Source organism: Pyrus communis, chromosome 14 (assembly GCF_963583255.1).
Source record: "Pyrus communis chromosome 14, drPyrComm1.1, whole genome shotgun sequence".
In the NCBI taxonomy this organism is placed as follows: domain Eukaryota; kingdom Viridiplantae; phylum Streptophyta; class Magnoliopsida; order Rosales; family Rosaceae; genus Pyrus; species Pyrus communis.
In genome coordinates, this window is record NC_084816.1 from 15,913,958 (window position 1) to 15,930,917 (window position 16,960).

The 16,960-nt window shown below is 35.6% G+C and overlaps 1 protein-coding gene across 2 annotated transcripts; it reads left to right on the forward strand.

Annotated features, from left to right (window-relative positions):
• The first annotated feature begins 6,034 nt into the window (after nucleotides 1-6,034).
• LOC137715618 (NAD-dependent protein deacetylase SRT1-like) lies at nucleotides 6,035-13,913 on the forward strand. 2 transcript variants are annotated; one of them, XM_068454961.1, is made up of 14 exons: nucleotides 6,035-6,274; nucleotides 7,246-7,275; nucleotides 7,377-7,469; nucleotides 8,198-8,317; nucleotides 8,708-8,808; nucleotides 8,988-9,096; nucleotides 9,754-9,833; nucleotides 10,302-10,380; nucleotides 10,484-10,537; nucleotides 10,778-10,874; nucleotides 11,622-11,704; nucleotides 12,453-12,520; nucleotides 13,094-13,196; nucleotides 13,338-13,913. In XM_068454961.1, exons 1-14 carry the CDS (start codon nucleotides 6,176-6,178, stop codon nucleotides 13,674-13,676), a joined length of 1,455 nt encoding a protein of 484 aa, XP_068311062.1. In that variant the 5' UTR covers nucleotides 6,035-6,175; the 3' UTR covers nucleotides 13,677-13,913. The 2 variants fall into 2 exon arrangements, with proteins under 2 accessions (XP_068311062.1, XP_068311063.1); XM_068454962.1 differs by lacking the exons at nucleotides 6,035-6,274; nucleotides 7,246-7,275 and having other exon boundaries at nucleotides 8,193-8,317.
• Nucleotides 13,914-16,960: the final 3,047 nt, after the last annotated feature.

Below are 16,960 nucleotides of genomic sequence, written 5' to 3' on the forward strand. Positions count from 1 at the left end.
TCGATTTGACAAAGAAGACACATTTATGTTCAAAATGCCACTTTACACAATCACCACATTTCTGAGACTTAATGGAATGGATCGAATTAGATCAACTTCAACATAAGAGAATAGGCTCTTGAGAATCTCTAATTTTGCTCAAGATAGACAAGATTGTCTTCATTAAATGGACATGGCACACAAATATTCCCACGCACAGCTCAACAGCCCTAGAAGTTGCCCAAAGCTCCCTTGCTCGTGACATGGAAAAGTCAAACGTATTAAATATATGATTAATTTCTAAGTCCCATCCTTCATACAATAAGATCAACCATATTAAGGAATCCTTATCACAATTAATTAGGGATATTCTAACCATTATTCTAAGATATTATCTCCTAATTAATATCTTGAGAATATACTTTCTTGATACATCCAACGGATGACAAACCTTGGCCATTGGGATGCTGCCATGTGATCACTCATATATTTCATGTATTTATACCATCCATTTGTAGTCTCTTTGTGATGTTTTTGAGTTAAAATGGTTGCATTTTACCTTGTTTTGTGTTAGTATGCAATTACATGTACTTTAGGATCAAGTTGAAGGGAAAAAAAGTGAAAACATGCCCTTTTTGGAGCTAACCCTTATTAAAACATGGAGAGAAGTTCAAATAAAAGTTTATCATGTGCTACTAACATGTGAGTATGGGTGTGCAAAGCTGTTAACATGTGAGCATGGGTTGCAAAGCTGTGGAAAGACAGCAGAACATGGGTTTTACAAACAAATATTTCCATGTGCTTGATAGGAGAGCTGTGCAAACCATCTGAACCCCATATTCCATTATTTTACAACAAAATATCTTGCAGCCTCTTTTACCCCATAAAAGAGGGCCTTTCAGATCACTTAGAGAAGGCTCCCCCTTGGGGACGCCCAAAGCTCTCTCTTTCTCTCTCTCTCTCTTCTCTTTCTTTAGCCTTTCTTCCAGAAACAAGGATCCCATTAAAATCCCATTCCATCTACAACATTCTTTGAGAAGTTCAACATCATAATTGCTTCAAGGGGTTTCTTCTATGAACGTTAATTTCACTTATGTTGTTCTTGATATTTATATATTTTGTAGTCATGTTGTGTAATTAAGTTCATAGTTGGGGATTTCGATGTAGCCCTGCAAAACTACTCTATGTTATTAAGTAAAGTATTCAAACTACCAATATGTGCTCTTGTTTCATTCATTGGTTTTATAGTTTAATTTGTTTGATAATCTTAATATTTGATCACCATTGGGGCTGCTTATGAATTATTTGATCAAGGTTATAGTACACATCATGCCTAATCTTGGTAGACATGTGAATGAATGAAGAAATTGCTATGCAGACATCCTGCCATGTGATTTCTTAGGTTCTTTGAAGTTTTCTTGTTCTTAATGGATTCTTATTTGGTAATCTAAGTTGAACATCACAATTAGGTTGCAAATTAGGAATACTTGATCACAACCACACATCAAATAGATGATCATAAATAAGTAAAACAAACCCTAGTTGCAGATTGGAGAGTTGAATATGTTTTGTCTTAATTTTCATGGAATTAGCTTGTAATGGTGAAATTGATTTCCCTAGTTCCATTGCCATCATTTCTAAATCATTCTATTATTCATATTTGCATTCTCTTGCATTTTAAGTTTCTATACTTTTCAAATCAAAATCCAAACTCAATTTGTTAGTTTCATTGTTTAGTTATGGTTCACATAAAGCTCGTAATTTGTAGAGGTCCAATAAGTCCCTATGGTTTTACACCCTTACTTGTGCCACTATATTATCCTTATATTTGCACTTGAAGGAATAACAAACAAAATGGCGCCATTGCTAGGGACTGATCTCAGTCCGATCTAATTGCTTTCTTTATAAACCCAATCTGTTTTTGTTTTCTTAGTTTAGATTTTTCATTTACAATTTAGTTTGTTTTGATTTCAGTTTGTAACCAAGATGTATGGCAAATGTCCCATATGTGCTAAAACTGGCCATCATCTTTAATTTTGCCAAGGAGAGATGAGTTTCCTACATTTGTTTGAGAGCACTCACACCGCATGTGTTTCTCTAACCAAGGGCCACAACAACCATTGCCAAATATATACAACCTTGCTTGGAGGAACTTTGATCATAACTCTTGGAAAAACATGGAAGCTCCAAATCAAGCATTTGCACCTCCACCGCAACAACCCCCTCTTGATACTTCATTGGAGGACACTTTGGAGCTAATCACTCAAAGCACTTTGCAATTTCAACAATCAACGAGTAGCATGATTCAAGAACACTCCATTGCACTCACCAAGTTGGAAGTTCAATTAGGGCAGATTGTCCAAGCGTTAAATGAACAACAACCATGTGGTGATGGTCAAGATGTGAATGTTGAACAATCATTGGAATCTAGTTGTGCCTATATACATAGAGAAGTTCTTGAATTTGAAGTTCTTTCCCAATCTTCTAATTCATTTGAATTTTTTTTCAAACATTGTGTTGGATTCCCCCTATTATTTTACATCTTTGCAGGTTCCATTTTTAGAATCTTTGGGTGATGGTTTATTGCCATATCAAGAGGAAAATGAATTGAAGTTGGATAACGAATCATTGCTGCCCATACACCATAAGAAAGAAGATTCGAAGCTAGACGATGAGATTGTTGCCTAGAACAAATTTCATTCATCCTTAGTAGTCACGAACCCATCTGTTGAAACCATTGCTCTAGCCACATCTTCAACAATTTTCAAGGATATGGTTTTTCACATGGAAGGATAAAAACACCATCACAATTGAGTCCTTGTGTAAATTCAACGCACCATATTCAAGGTCCCCCGTCTTTTTTTTTTTTTTTCATGTATAGGGCAAAACCCTAACCCCATGGCCGGCCATGTACACCGCACTATAAGTACCTTCAGCTCCTCCAAAATTTAGTAAGTTATGTGCTTACTATACAAGTCTAAACACTCACTCTTTTTAGAGAAACTAACTTAGACATTGGAGATTCACTGGCATAGCCTCCCCCACCTCATGAGCATGAGAGGCTTAGATCATTGATCAAAGATGTTGATTGTTTTGCAGGTATATTTTCGTCAATATCGAAGGCGGCAAAAAATTGTTACCACACTATTCTTACTTTTGTCTCACTCACATTAAGAGTAGAACTCTTACACTTCGTCCATTTTCTTATTTCTTGATCATGTCATATTGTGGGTGATAATTGAGTTCACTCTCCACCAGTACTATCTTGTTCCTCGCCTTATGTGCATGTGGATATGTTGTTGGGTTGAATGTATGTTTGAAATTCCTTTTTATCCTGGTCCATGTCTTAACCCATGTCCTTAGGCTCAACCCATGCTCATGACCTCAATCCTTTGCATAATCACAACTCCTTGCATGCCCAATTAAAATAAAACATAATAACAAGGTGAAGCCCATACAACTTCCAAAGTGCTACTTCGTAACTCTTTTTACACACATTTTGTAAGGCTCAATCTGTAACTTTTTAGAAGGGAATTAAACCGTCTCTATTTCAATTTACCATTTATAGATCATGCTTGCACAAAATTAGACAAATTAAAACCATTAAGATATTTATATGGCTGTTGGATCAAATGGTACTCATTTTAGTGTTTCTTTGTATAATCGTAGTGGTCCATTTTCTTCACTACCAATGAACGTCTTAATGATTTTGTATTTATCTAATTTTTTGCAACAATGATCTATGGATGATATATTAAAATATAGATAGTTTGGATCTTGAGAGAAGTTATGAAACAAGCCCAAAAAAATTGTGTTAAAATATGTGCCAAAAAAATGGGTCCCCTAATCTGGACTATGTATACATATGTTGATACATGGAAGTGAGATAATCAACTTGGAGAGAGATGGTTGGATTACCCCCACACAATATGCCAATTGCTTACTCGGTATCAAACTCAGCATAAATTAATATGTTATTGTCATCCACATTAGTCGAATATGAAAGATTTCACTTACAAATAAAAAAAATACCACTAATGCTGGAGGACTTTTAGGTCAAGGTGAACTTGGATTTTGAGAACGTCTTCTTATCTCCCTTGGTTTAGTTTCGTACTCAGTCCGGGAATATCTCGAAAAAGTTAGCTTGCCTTAGGAAATATCTCGGTTGGATCAACAACTCGAAGATAGCATGATTTAGGCAAATAATGACTTAATCAAGAGAAGCGTGGTGTGGAAGTTAGAAGTTCATCAGTTTAGCATGTTGAGAGAAAGTTAGCATGGTTGCATGGTGTTTTTTGGTAGATAATCTGGGTTTCCTAGGGTAGCAGTAAGGCTTACGATGGCTGGGATTTTAGTAAAAGTTTGTGGGAAATACTAAGGTTGTATGGATGATGATTCTTGAGGCTTAAAGGATATTTCTGGGCTAATGGGGTTCTTTTGGTACTTTTCTTGGGTGTTACTTCTTGACTATGTTTCTCTGCGTTCTCTCTTACTTCTTGACTATGTTTCTCTGCGTTCTCTCTATCCTCCCTGTGTTACCTGTAATCATTTTCCCTTCTCTAATGGTTTTTCTTTCCTTATGTAAGTGAAGGGCTTTTCTCTAGGCTTAAAGGAAATCTCCCTTTGTGGCTTGGTCTTCCCTTATTCTCTCCCTAACTCTCCTATTATTCCCTTTTTTATGTAAGATAGCTGCATTGTTAAGACTTGCAGTTTGCTTCTTCTCGAGGCACGACTTTCCCAGGTTGGCTTTCCGTATGCGCTACTTTTGGTAGCGCGCCTTTTGGCTTTTACGCGTTGGTTGTCTATGCAAGCTGGGAAGGGAAAGTCAGCATTAAATGTCTGAATTGCTGGGTTTAGCATACATTTAATGCGGGAATTTGGTTTCGTCTTAACTAAGAAGGTTGGCTTCCTAGGGAAAGAGGCAAACTAGGCTAATTCTTTCTCAAACTTACCCACGTGAAATACAAAGGCCATGGGCTTGGACTTTTGGGCTCTCAAGCAACCCAAAGTCTTCTACAATCTTGACTCCACATAGGCCCAATGAACGTCCATAACCATCCACACCATAATTCACTTGACAAGCCCTGGACATTTGTGGCTTGTGCTTAGCGTGAATAGTGACTAGCTTGATAAATAGGCATGGCATGATTTGGTCTAATTACCGTGGCATGGCATGTTACTATGTATATTTCTTCTTTGATCCCTCATCTTTGTATGTATTTGGGCTTGAATAGAGGTTTGCATGACAATTGGGCTTTAATTCTTGGTTGGGCTTGCGTGTGGCATTTTTGGGCCTCAACAACTAAATTATAGTGCTAGTTGATTATGTATATATTTTTAAGAAAACACAAATCATCACTTTTTTTGAAGGGTGCATTTTTGCTTACAGCCCTATTTATTATCATTGTTGTGAGTTTACATTTTAATATTTGTGTTTAACCACTGCACGAATTTTGAAATCTGAACTAATTAAACCGTGATAACTAAAATGATGAGTATCTATATCAGTTGATGTTGATGAGCAAAAAAATTCTCTTTCTTCAACTTTTGAAGTTGAAGTTTAAACTCATATATTTATAGAGAAAAAGATTAATCCTAATTAATCCTAATTAATCCTTAACCATCAAAAGTTGCTGAGACAAAATTACTTATATAGCAATAGCATGAATGCTCTCCTAAGGTCCTCATTTTAAGGACTTGTGAGATCCTATTTCATTTCAACTCTTAACTGACTGTGAAATAATCCAAAATATGATATTATCCCTGTTACAACATAACAAAATAATAATTTTGATAAAAAAAAAAGAAAAAAAAAAAGAAGAGTTTCAGGCGTGAATGTCATATATCTGGTATGTTGTTACAAGGATAATATCATATTTTGTTATTATCTTTGTTACAACATTATTATTTTGTTATGTTGTAACAGGAATAATATCATATTTTGGATTATTTCACTGTCAAATTAATCTTAAGGGTTGAAATGAAATAGGACCTCACATATCTACAGAATGAGGACCTTAGGTGAGCATTTCTGATTGCAATAGAGAGGGAAGAAACAGGAGGAAAAAAAAAAAAAAAAAAAACAAAGGCAAAAGGGCCTCTCACTCTCCACCTTTTGATCAAAACTTTCACACAGAGGGGGGAGAGAGAGAGAGAGGTACAGGGCGAAGGTGGTATACGAAGCATCAGAGTGACCATGTCCTTGGGTTATGCAGAGAAGCTTTCCTACATAGAAGATGTGGGCCAAGTCGGAATGACAGAACATTTCGACATGCCTCAAGTTTTGCAAGAAAAAGTGAGAATCTTTTTCGGTTTTGTTTTAAATTGCTACTTCTTCTTCTTAAAGTTGGTGTCTTTGTTGATCTTCTGGAGTTCTGATGAATAATAGTTAGGTTTTTTACTTACATTTGCTGCAATTATGGCATTTTTTGATGGGGAAGATTGATTTGTTCCTAAAATTTACATGCTGATTAAGATCTGATATCTGGGTTGAGGCATTTATTTGCATTGTGATTGAATTTTACTTGGTGTTTTGATCAATGAGTTGAGCTTTGTTAACCCATTTCTTGGTTGCGGCATTACTTCCATACCTGTGTTTTGGTGATCCCAAACATCTATAGTCTTAAAGAGGTATACCTTATCAGCTTAACGGTTAACATATTTGGTTGTAATGTAGGTGAAGTAAGCTGGTGGAGTGAACAAAGATACAATCTTTTCTGTCTCTTCTATGATTGATTTTATTTCATGTTTATTTATCTTCCCCTGTAGTTTTTTCTGTGATATGGTTTTTGCGCATTGGTAGCGCCAATGTGGTGCTTTCCAGTAAAAATCTCATATCCAACAAATTAGGTGTGCTGATGGTTGTACCTGAACCATGATTATACTATTTTGATATTAACCCAATACATGCTTGGTTTTCTTGGATTCAACTTTTAAGGCAATATGGTTAGATTTGTCTTGTTCCTTAGTTGCATTTTTCTGTTGGTATTCATGACTTACATATCTTTTGAAGAATTTAGAAGTCTTGGATTATCCATTAGTTCCCATAATTGTGACATTGCGATAATCTTTATTGATACTTTATAGATTTATTTAAACATTTTTAAAGGTACTATGATATGCTTGCTAACTGCAATTTCAATTGCATATTTTTGTGCTTTGTGTGCTTAGCTTCATGAATCATGATCTGTCATTCGTGTGTTCTAATATATACTTATTATGCTAAAATCATGTGTATTCATCTATTTTCTTTTTTGGCAATGGCAGATTGAGCGGCTCGCCATGTTGGTGCAAAAGGTTTGGACCTACACATTCCATTTATCATGATACCCACTAGGTATATTTCATATTTGATATTATTTAATCAAGTTCTCTAAAAAAAATCTCTGTACTTGCAGAGTAAGCATCTGGTGGTGTTTACAGGTGCAGGAATCTCGACCTCTTGTGGTATACCTGATTTTCGAGGTCCAAAGGGAATTTGGACTCTGCAGGTGAGAATCCCAAAACCTCATATCAAATATGTAGAGTTAAAGTTTCTCTTTGGGATTTCCTGTTTAAAAGTTAATGACATTCTTTTGGTGCGCTTACTCTTTGATTGGAGGGGAGTTTTGTATTGAAAGTAATTTTGGTTTGAGTTTTGAAGGTCTTATGTTAATTATGATGGACTTCTTATCCAAACCAGATGTATCCTTTTTCACAAATAAAGTTAGTTTCTTATAAGAAAAAAGAATCCCAATCACTCTTTCATCCTTGCAAAATAATAATTTTCTAGTTATTTTTTTATAATCACATCAAACATGGATTCATGCTCGGATACTACTTATAATTGACTATTTGAGCCATTCTGAACAAAAAGTGGATTTATAAGATTAAGCTTACAAGAAAAGGCATGTGCTACATCAACCATTGAAATAACTAACTTAGAGAGGAGCAACTGATTTCAAATACTCAAGGATCTTATTTTCTGTCCTTAACTCTTTTGGTCTTCTAGCGATCTTTTAGAACTTGATTTTGGAAGGAATTCTGGTAATGTAGTCATTAGTTACATTTGCATAAGAAACTGAGTGAAAAAAAGTCCTCATTGTTTCGCCCTTCTTGGCTTATCCTATCTGTAAGAGACACAAGCATAATTATATCAAAATAATAATTACAAAAGATAGAAGCACTCATACATCTGCGGAGCACTGTGGATGTTGCTGATTTCTGTTTACTAGTGCAGCGTGAAGGCAAAGCCTTGCCTGAAGCATCATTGCCATTTCATCGTGCAATGCCTAGCTTGACTCATATGGCTTTGGTTGAACTGGAGAGAGCTGGAATTTTGAAGTTTGTAATTAGCCAGGTATACATTACTTCATTCTTGGGCTACCTTGCACAATTTCTTTATGTTGAAAATTATTGATAATTTTTTTCAGATTTGTTGTTCACATGGCTTAATATCTGTCATGCTTTGGATGCTAGCATCTTCAAGTTTTTGAGGCTACATTTCTCCAGTGTCATATTCCTATATTGGGACTGGGGGAAGGACATTTTCTTTTTACTATTAGAAAGTTTGATTATGTTTTTCTTTTCTGCTGGGGCAGGGACACCTTGATAATTCCTTTGTGTTTGTATTATTTTTCTGTCTGACCATGTTACTATTTCTGCCTTATTTTCGTCTTTCATTCTTACACCCCCATAAATACCTCATTAATGTCTACATTTTTATTACCTTTTATGTTCTGAATGCCAGAATGTTGATGGTCTTCATCTTCGATCTGGAATACCAAGGGAGAAACTTGCCGAGTTACATGGTAACTCCTTTCTGGAAACCTGCCCTTCTTGTGGAGTCGAGTAAGGCTTTCTTTTTATATCATCCTGTTATCGTTGCCTTTCCTCATCATTTTTCCCTTTCTTGGGAAATGAGTGGGAAAAGGTTTAGTGTGCAGAAGTTAATATTTTGTTTGCTTCATAGTTTGGCTCTTTTGTCTTTCTTTTATCAAAATTTACTTTCATGATTTAAATTTGTTAAGATATTTGAGGGATTTTGAGGTTGAGACTATTGGACTGAAGGAGACTTCAAGACGGTGCTCAGATGAAAATTGTAGAGCAAGGCTTAAGGATACAGTTCTTGACTGGGAGGTATTGCTTACTAATAATTTATGTTCTGTTTGGATGCCCATGAAGAAGAAATTAATTCTTGGCTTTCATTTTATTAATCGGTCAGTTTAGTTTTGATTTAATCTTTTTTTCCTATCATTAGAAAAAGGTTATGCTAGGTGTTTGAATTAAGCACATTCAATTAAGTGTTTGGTTTCAGAAATAGATCCTTTGCCTCATTTTGGGTATCATTGTGTAATTATTTATGGAATGTTCATCCTAGTATTATATAACTTGATTGGTTGGGAATTAGTGTTTTTGCTTATTGTAGTTTTGTGGTAGGCTTTACCTAGGAGGTGGGCGTTCATCTCTGTTTGTAGTTCTGTTCTGTGTATCTCTAAAATTTGTGTTTCCTATATAAGAAAATGTTCAATACGCAAGGCATGTAGTTAGCAAAATGTAAGTACATGACGCCCATGTCAGAGGGTGGAGGTTGATTTACCACATGAGTTTTGTCCGCGTGGGAAATCTTTGACCAAGAGTCAAAAGTAAAATATATAATTGCATTCAATTTGTACATCACTTTCAGCCATATAGGCTTGAGAAGTAGGGAGAAGTTCAGGGATCGTGGCTTGTTCATGCATTTTTTGAAAATAGATGTTTGTGAGAAGCACTCATTTTCTTTTGATTTCCATGCAGGATGCATTGCCCTCAAAGGAGATGGATCTGGCTGAGAAGCACTGCAGGATGGCTGATGTTGTATTATGTTTGGGGACAAGGTAATAACAGAGTTACCTAATTTAACTGTCTCAACTCTAGCATAACTTTCGTAAGCATCTCATTTCTTGGTTTGGTCGAATTGTTTTTATTTCTTTGCCTCAAATTATCCAGAATATATGGGGCCTTTCATACCTTATGAGGGATGCGGATTAAGTGGGCCTCCACTCTCACAATTTTTTATTTGAAAATTGTAATTTTTCAAAAGTTTATGTTGGTTTATCTTCTTCTATAACCATCTTCTTCTATGATTTATATTTGCATTTAGTAATATTTGAAGTATTTTATATAATGATAATATGTGATAATTACAATTACTTTGTGGCTCTGATGGACCTCACACAGAACGCTTAAGCTTAAAGCCTAATTGAAAATTAATAATGTTACTGAAACTAGAGCAAGAAAGGAATGAATCAGGCTATAAATGGTTTAGGGCATGAAGTTCTTCCTGGTTGGTGTTATTTCTGCAGTTTGCAGATCACTCCAGCATGCAATCTTCCTCTGAAATCGCTCCGTGGTGGAGGAAAGATTGTAATTGTCAACCTTCAGGTACCTTCACGATTACGGCTGTTGTGTATGGGCTGTAAATATTGGAGATGTCACTTGAAATATATTAACAGTTCTTTATTACATGCTTTATTCTACTTCCCAGAAAACTCCAAAGGACAAGAAAGCAAATTTAGTGATCCATGGACTCGTTGATAAGGTATTGAAATGTATATGATCAGTGTAGTTTTTACTAGACAAGCCTTAGTCACCTTCACTGTTGATGGAAGTCTTGTTATGACCCATTATGCATATCGCACATGCGTGCATCCCATCAAGTCTTATCTAGGCTTTATCAATAGATGCATGAATCAGAATGCAGAGCTCTCATTTGTTTATTTTATTTCAACATTCTGATTCCGTCTCCTACACTCATATTACTTATCCATTTCTGCAACAGGTTATTTCAGGTGTCATGGACTTTCTGAATCTTCAGATTCCTCCATTTGTCCGGATAGATCATGTTCAGATCATTCTTACTCAAGCCTTGAGTTTAGGTAAGGATTCATGCTTACTGTGTTAACTATTTTGAACAAGGTGAAGAGGGACACAAGCATGCTTGTTTTAAATTTACAACTCTGTATTATTAATTTATATGTCATTGTTGTCAATATCATTTATGTCATTGGGTTTGCTATTAGATCTAACACTGAATTTCATTCTTCTTTATCCGCTGACCTTTTCCAGCTTTGACATCCATTTGTTACCGCTGTTCTGCAGAGCAATATTCTAGTGTTAGTTTTATATACATTTTTGGTCCGAGGACATAAATGACATTGACATATAAATTATGTGTGGGGTGGTTGTCTATCAAGGTGTCCGAGCCTTGGTTTGCGGGAGGTAATGGGTTCGAAACCTCCATCCCCATTCCGCAATCCATTGTTGGTTTGCATGATGGTGGACGGGGCTGCACCTATATGATTATCTCTCAGCATTTCTTAGCCTATCCACATGCAGAATGTGTTAACTGGATACACATTGTTGGCCCTTAAAAGCTTAATCTTTTTGGGTAATGCCATAGTGGTTGTTTAGCACTAAATATTGTTTGCATGTCTACGTTTGCAAATGCTTTGTTTTATTTCTGGTGATAAATACATTCTAAGACCCTATATATGGGAATGGACTACTCTCTAATTACTTGTTTTAGTTCCCACACATGATGTAAGAAGTCCCAGTAGTTCCTCGAGTTGTCCTCAAATCAGTACACACTTTGGTTTCATCTTTCTCACGTAGTCCATTAACAGATAAAAAGAATGTGAACTGGAGCCTCCGCGTCGCAAGTTTACATGGACAGAAAGCTCCATTGCCATTTATCAAATCCATTGAGGTGAAATTACTTTAAGACACTTGTTCTGTTTATCTTGCTACTTGCTTCCTTGTCATTTTACCAACAGACCACATCTTAAATTTTTCATCTTGATTTTTTTGTATTTTACAGGCCTGTCTATAGAATCAAAGAACTGTAAATTTAAAACGGTTGACCTTTGTCTTTTATATCTATAAGGATGAACCTGACATTTTTTCGTATAGAATTGACTTAGTGAATGTAGGGAAGTTATGAAACCTGCTGTAAGCAAGAAATCACTACATCTTGTTGGATATAATATATCTTTCGTTTTTATTCTAGCACTGCGATAAGAAACTTGTTTACTGCTGCCCCTCAGAAATGATCTGCTTATTCCCTAATGGTTATATGTTTTTTATATATAGCTTTTCCAAATTCATAGATGCATGTTTGCCTGCTTGTCATTTTTGGACTGACCAGATCTTTAGGTACATAGTTTTGTTTTTGTGTCGAAACTTACGGCTTTGCTCCGCCACCCAAGTCATAGTAGACTAATTTTTGAAGCAGTTGACCTTCGCCCACAGAAATCTCTTGTAACATTTCCCATTTTTTTACTCTAGCACTGAGTACAGGAACATTGCATTATCTTGAGATTGATCAACTTAGTGTGTGTGTGGGGAGCTTAGGGACACATTCCTCTTCTACAAGACATCACCTTCATAATTATTCTTTTGTTATATTTCCTTTTCCCGGATTTGGTGGTAACCCTCGTGTGATGTTGACATCCTAGATATCCTTCTTAGACAATCAAGGGTATAAATCAGCTATTCTACAGAAGGAACCATTTCAATTGAAAAGGTAATGCTAGACTGAATTGCTTCTATTCAATTTTGAATTTCAAATCAGATAGGTCCATACATACTATTGTAAACTATGTCAACTATTGATTTTATTCAAGATGAGAAAATTGTATGATCGTTTCATAAAGATTTTTACAGTCCTCTCCAGCAGTTTGATTTTTGTGATCGGAAATTTGCTTTGTAGTGTGAAATATATTCTAGTGGCTTTAGTTGTATTTCTCAATGGTGTGATCTGCATGGAGACTCCCATAGTTTAGGTCTGTTTGGTCCCTTTTTGTTTTTTTATCAAACGCATGCAGGAAAGGCGTAAGGGAGAGAGATGAGGGTGATGAGGAAGAGAGGAAGAAAACATAGAACCAAAGCTAAAAACAAAATGTTCTTAAATTGCTTAGATTTTTGTTTTATGAGCCACTCTACATATATTTTCTCATCTCTCCTCGACATAGATCATCACTCCTCACCTTCTTGTTCTTAGAAATTAAACTCCAGTCTCATGTATGTGGATGATATAATACGTATGTGTTATCTAGCGACGTCACGTTCTCACATTTTTGTATTCGATATGTATCAGGAGAACCTTGCAGGGAAAATCGTTTGATATGGTTTTGAAAATCAACTTTATAGATAGTTGTGGTTGTCTATCCACGGAAATTGTTGTACCTCTTAATCTTAAGGTGAGTAGTTAGAAGTTTGAACCTTGTCTCTTATATGTTGTTGGTTGTGAGAAATTTGTTATCGTTGATTTCGAAATCAAGTATATCTCCCTTTTTTGTTCTAAGGGAACCCTGACGTTACTGTGACTTATTGTTGGCCAGGTTCCAGAAGATAGTCTTCAGCTTGATAAGGATGCCATATTGCAAAAGCTCAGACACACGGCAGTTCAAGAATCATGCTGTGGACAGAATGCAATTGTTGAGAGAAATGTCATCCTGGCCCCAAAGACTGAGGTCATTGCACATGCCATTGTAACGAATGTTGTCCGGTATAGGATGACTGCTGAAGCCTTGCAAGCTGGTTCCCTAGGTAATGCCGTTAAAAGGAGAAAAGAAAGTGTCTATGGTTTTGAAACATCAAGGAAGAGATCAAAAGTGCACAGGCGCAAATCTAGGTTTCAGAAATTGAATAGTTGGTGGTTAGGCGAAAAGAACTTGTAAACGGTACTGAAAAGCTAGAAATCGATGTAAGGTCATAGGCGTCTATGTTTTAGAAACTGACTGGTTGTGTTTGGTTTTCTTGTAAATATCTTATCCTCATTAGGACTGACGAAAAGCATGATTAGTAGGAACTGGGTGAATTTTGTTAGATGCTGCACCTCAGTCTCCCCAGCTATGAATAGCCCTTGTTATAACTTAATCGGCAAATATGATAATCAAAATCATGGTCTTTGGTTGCTTCTGTAATGTCTTTCCTCCCTCTCTCTCTCTCTCTCTCTCTCTCTCTCTCTCTCTCTCTCTCTCTCTCTCATTGTCGTAGGGCTTAGAGATTATAAGCTTTTGGGTGAATGGAGATTCTCTGTTGCCAAAGAGTGGAGTGATTGAAGAGGCTCTCTCCTCTTCGTTGTAAACTTGTTTCTTTTGTCATAATCCCTGACTGTTTCAGTTTGCTTAGACCGCGGTTTTGAAATAGGGTACTGCTATCTACACCCCTATTCTTATCTCTCACACTGTCGCACACCCCTTTTAATATTTCACATGATGTTTGAACCAGGCTGGCCGGTTCAGTTTCAGCAGCCGGAAAATGTAGTGCTAAGTCTGAGACAAACTGAATCAGGCGGTCGCTATCTAACAAACGTCACCTGTCGGAGAAACAAAGTGTTGAGCGTAGTAAAAATTCTAAGCCTCTATTCAGTTGACATTTCATCAGGCGGGAAATGGTGGTGATCGTAGTAACATGAGTTGGTACTATTGTTGGCGTCTCTTTCTTTTAAATGACTTTGGGCTTTGTGATGGCTCGATTAAAATTTGGATCAAAAGTAATGAGAATCAGAATAGGGAAAAGTTTTTTTATTTTTTATTTTTTTTTGCATATCTAATTAGGTGTATGAAACACGAGTGGTGGATCACAATTCGAAGAATGAAATCTTATTGATGGTCATTAGAACAATGTATGAGTGCAACTTGTAACATTTTTGTATTATCAAATGATTTTAAAAATTGTGCACGTGCTTTGTAAATTAGAGTACAGAGTACATGATCATCAAATAGTAGGATGATTTGCCTACAAATAACTTTTTTTTAAGACAATACAAAAGGAAATTACATTGCAATGACAAACTATTTCATAGATTAAAATATCAACATTTCTTCCAAAAAAATAAAAAGACTCTTTTACCCTAAACTTTCAGATGTCACTAAATAGGAGCATTAGTATCTTAGTGTTTAATGTTGAAATTACAAGGTTTTTGATGTATGTCTGCTTTATTACTAGTCGATCTTTGTGAGATTTTGGAAGTAACATATATCGTAGTTTTTGAAAGATTCGCCTAAAAATAAAATAAAAAATATATTGTTCAGGAACAGAAAAAGAAATTACATTACAATGACAAACTACTTCATAAACTGGGATAAAATTGTAGTTTTTCTCCACAAACATGGGCATTAGTGCCTTAGTGGCTAATGCTGAAATTACAAGGTTTTTTATGTATACCTCATTTGCTACTTGTCAATCTTTCGTGAGCTTCCGAAAGTAGTAATATATATCATAGTTTTTGGAAGATTTATCTATAAAAAAAAAAAAAAAAAACACATTTTTTTTTTCAGGAATAGAAAAAAAAAAAATAAAAAAAAAAAATAAACCAAAACCAAACTCTTTCACCCAAAATTTTCAGGTGTCACTAAACATGAGCATTAGTGTCTTTGTGGCTAAAGCTGAAATCACAAGATTTTTTAAATATACCTCATTTACAACTAGTCAATCTTTGTGAGCTTCTGCACGTAACATATATTGTAGTTTTTAGAAGATTTGCATTACAATAACGAACTACTTCATAGACCAAGATAAAATCGTAGTTGTTCTTCATAAAAAATGAAACTCTTTTACCCTAAACTTTCAGGTGTCACTAAACAGGAGCATTGGTGCCTTAGTGGCTAATGCTGGAATTTACAAGGTTTTTGATGTATATCTCATTTCCTACTAGTCAATTTTTGTGAGCCTTTGGAAGTAACATGTGTTGTAGTTTTTAAAAGGTTTGCCTACAAACATAAAAAAATGACATTTTTCAAGGAATACAAACTACTTAATAAATCGGGATAAAATCATAGTTTACTCCACACAGAAAAAACCAAACTTTTTTACCCTAAAACTTTGAGGTGTCACTAAACTTTTTTACCTTGAAAATTTGATGTATATATACTTCCTTTACTATCAGTTGATGTTCATGAGCTTCCGGAATCAACATATATGTGTTGAATCCTACATATCATCAGTTGTAGCATTGCTATACCATGATAGGATCCTGTGTGATAATTGAATTGGTTGGTAAGATGGCATTGTATTAGTGTTGACTAGGACATATATGAGTGGTTAAAAGAATAAGGTTGTTACTAGTGAGCTTACGGAGGAAGCTAACTAGCTACTATATTAGGAAAGGTTGTAAACAAAAAGGGTATTGTTGTATTTGTTGTTAATTGCAATAGAAATTACTTTTTACTGCTACACAGAAGTCAAGACGCAAAGCTAGGGTTCTATCATTGGTATCAGAGCCAGGGTTCCATTGCAAGGAAAAGTTTGTTTGAGGCCACACTTGTGAGAAGAAACAACTTTTATTGATTGATGTTTAGTATGGGAGTGATAATGAAGCCTCTGACACTGAGAATTTGGAACCTGAGATTACTGCTTATGCACTTTTTGGTACCCCAGCTCCTAAGTCAATTAAAACCATGAAGGTTCTTGGTAGTATTAAGACTTGTCATGTGGTAATACTCATCGATTCTGGAAGTTCCCACTATTTCGTGGATTCTGTTTTGGTCAAGAAAATCAATGGACAATTGCATACAACTCACTCCTTTAGTGTTAAGACTATGGATGGAGGAAAAGTGAGCATTACAGGTTCTTTAGGGGCTGTTTCACTCAAGATTCAAGATTATCAATGTACTACTGATTTGTATGCCATGGCTCTGGGAGGTTGTGATGTGGTGTTAGGTGTTCAATGGCTAAGGACATTGGGTCCAGTCCTTTGGGATTTTGATAAATTGTACATGAAGTTTAGAAGGGGCAATACCACTTTCTGTCTTTCAAGTCCAGAAGCGCCTAGTGAACACATTCAAGATGTTTCTATCTTTCATATGGAAAAGTTACTTCACCAAGAATCATTTGTGGGTGCTTTCTCTTTCAAATTCAACAAGAAGATATGGTTGAACATAAGCATGTACTGTCTGTAACTCAATCTCATTAGTTGGAACAACTTCTGCATGATAATGAGGTAGTTTTTCTTACTACT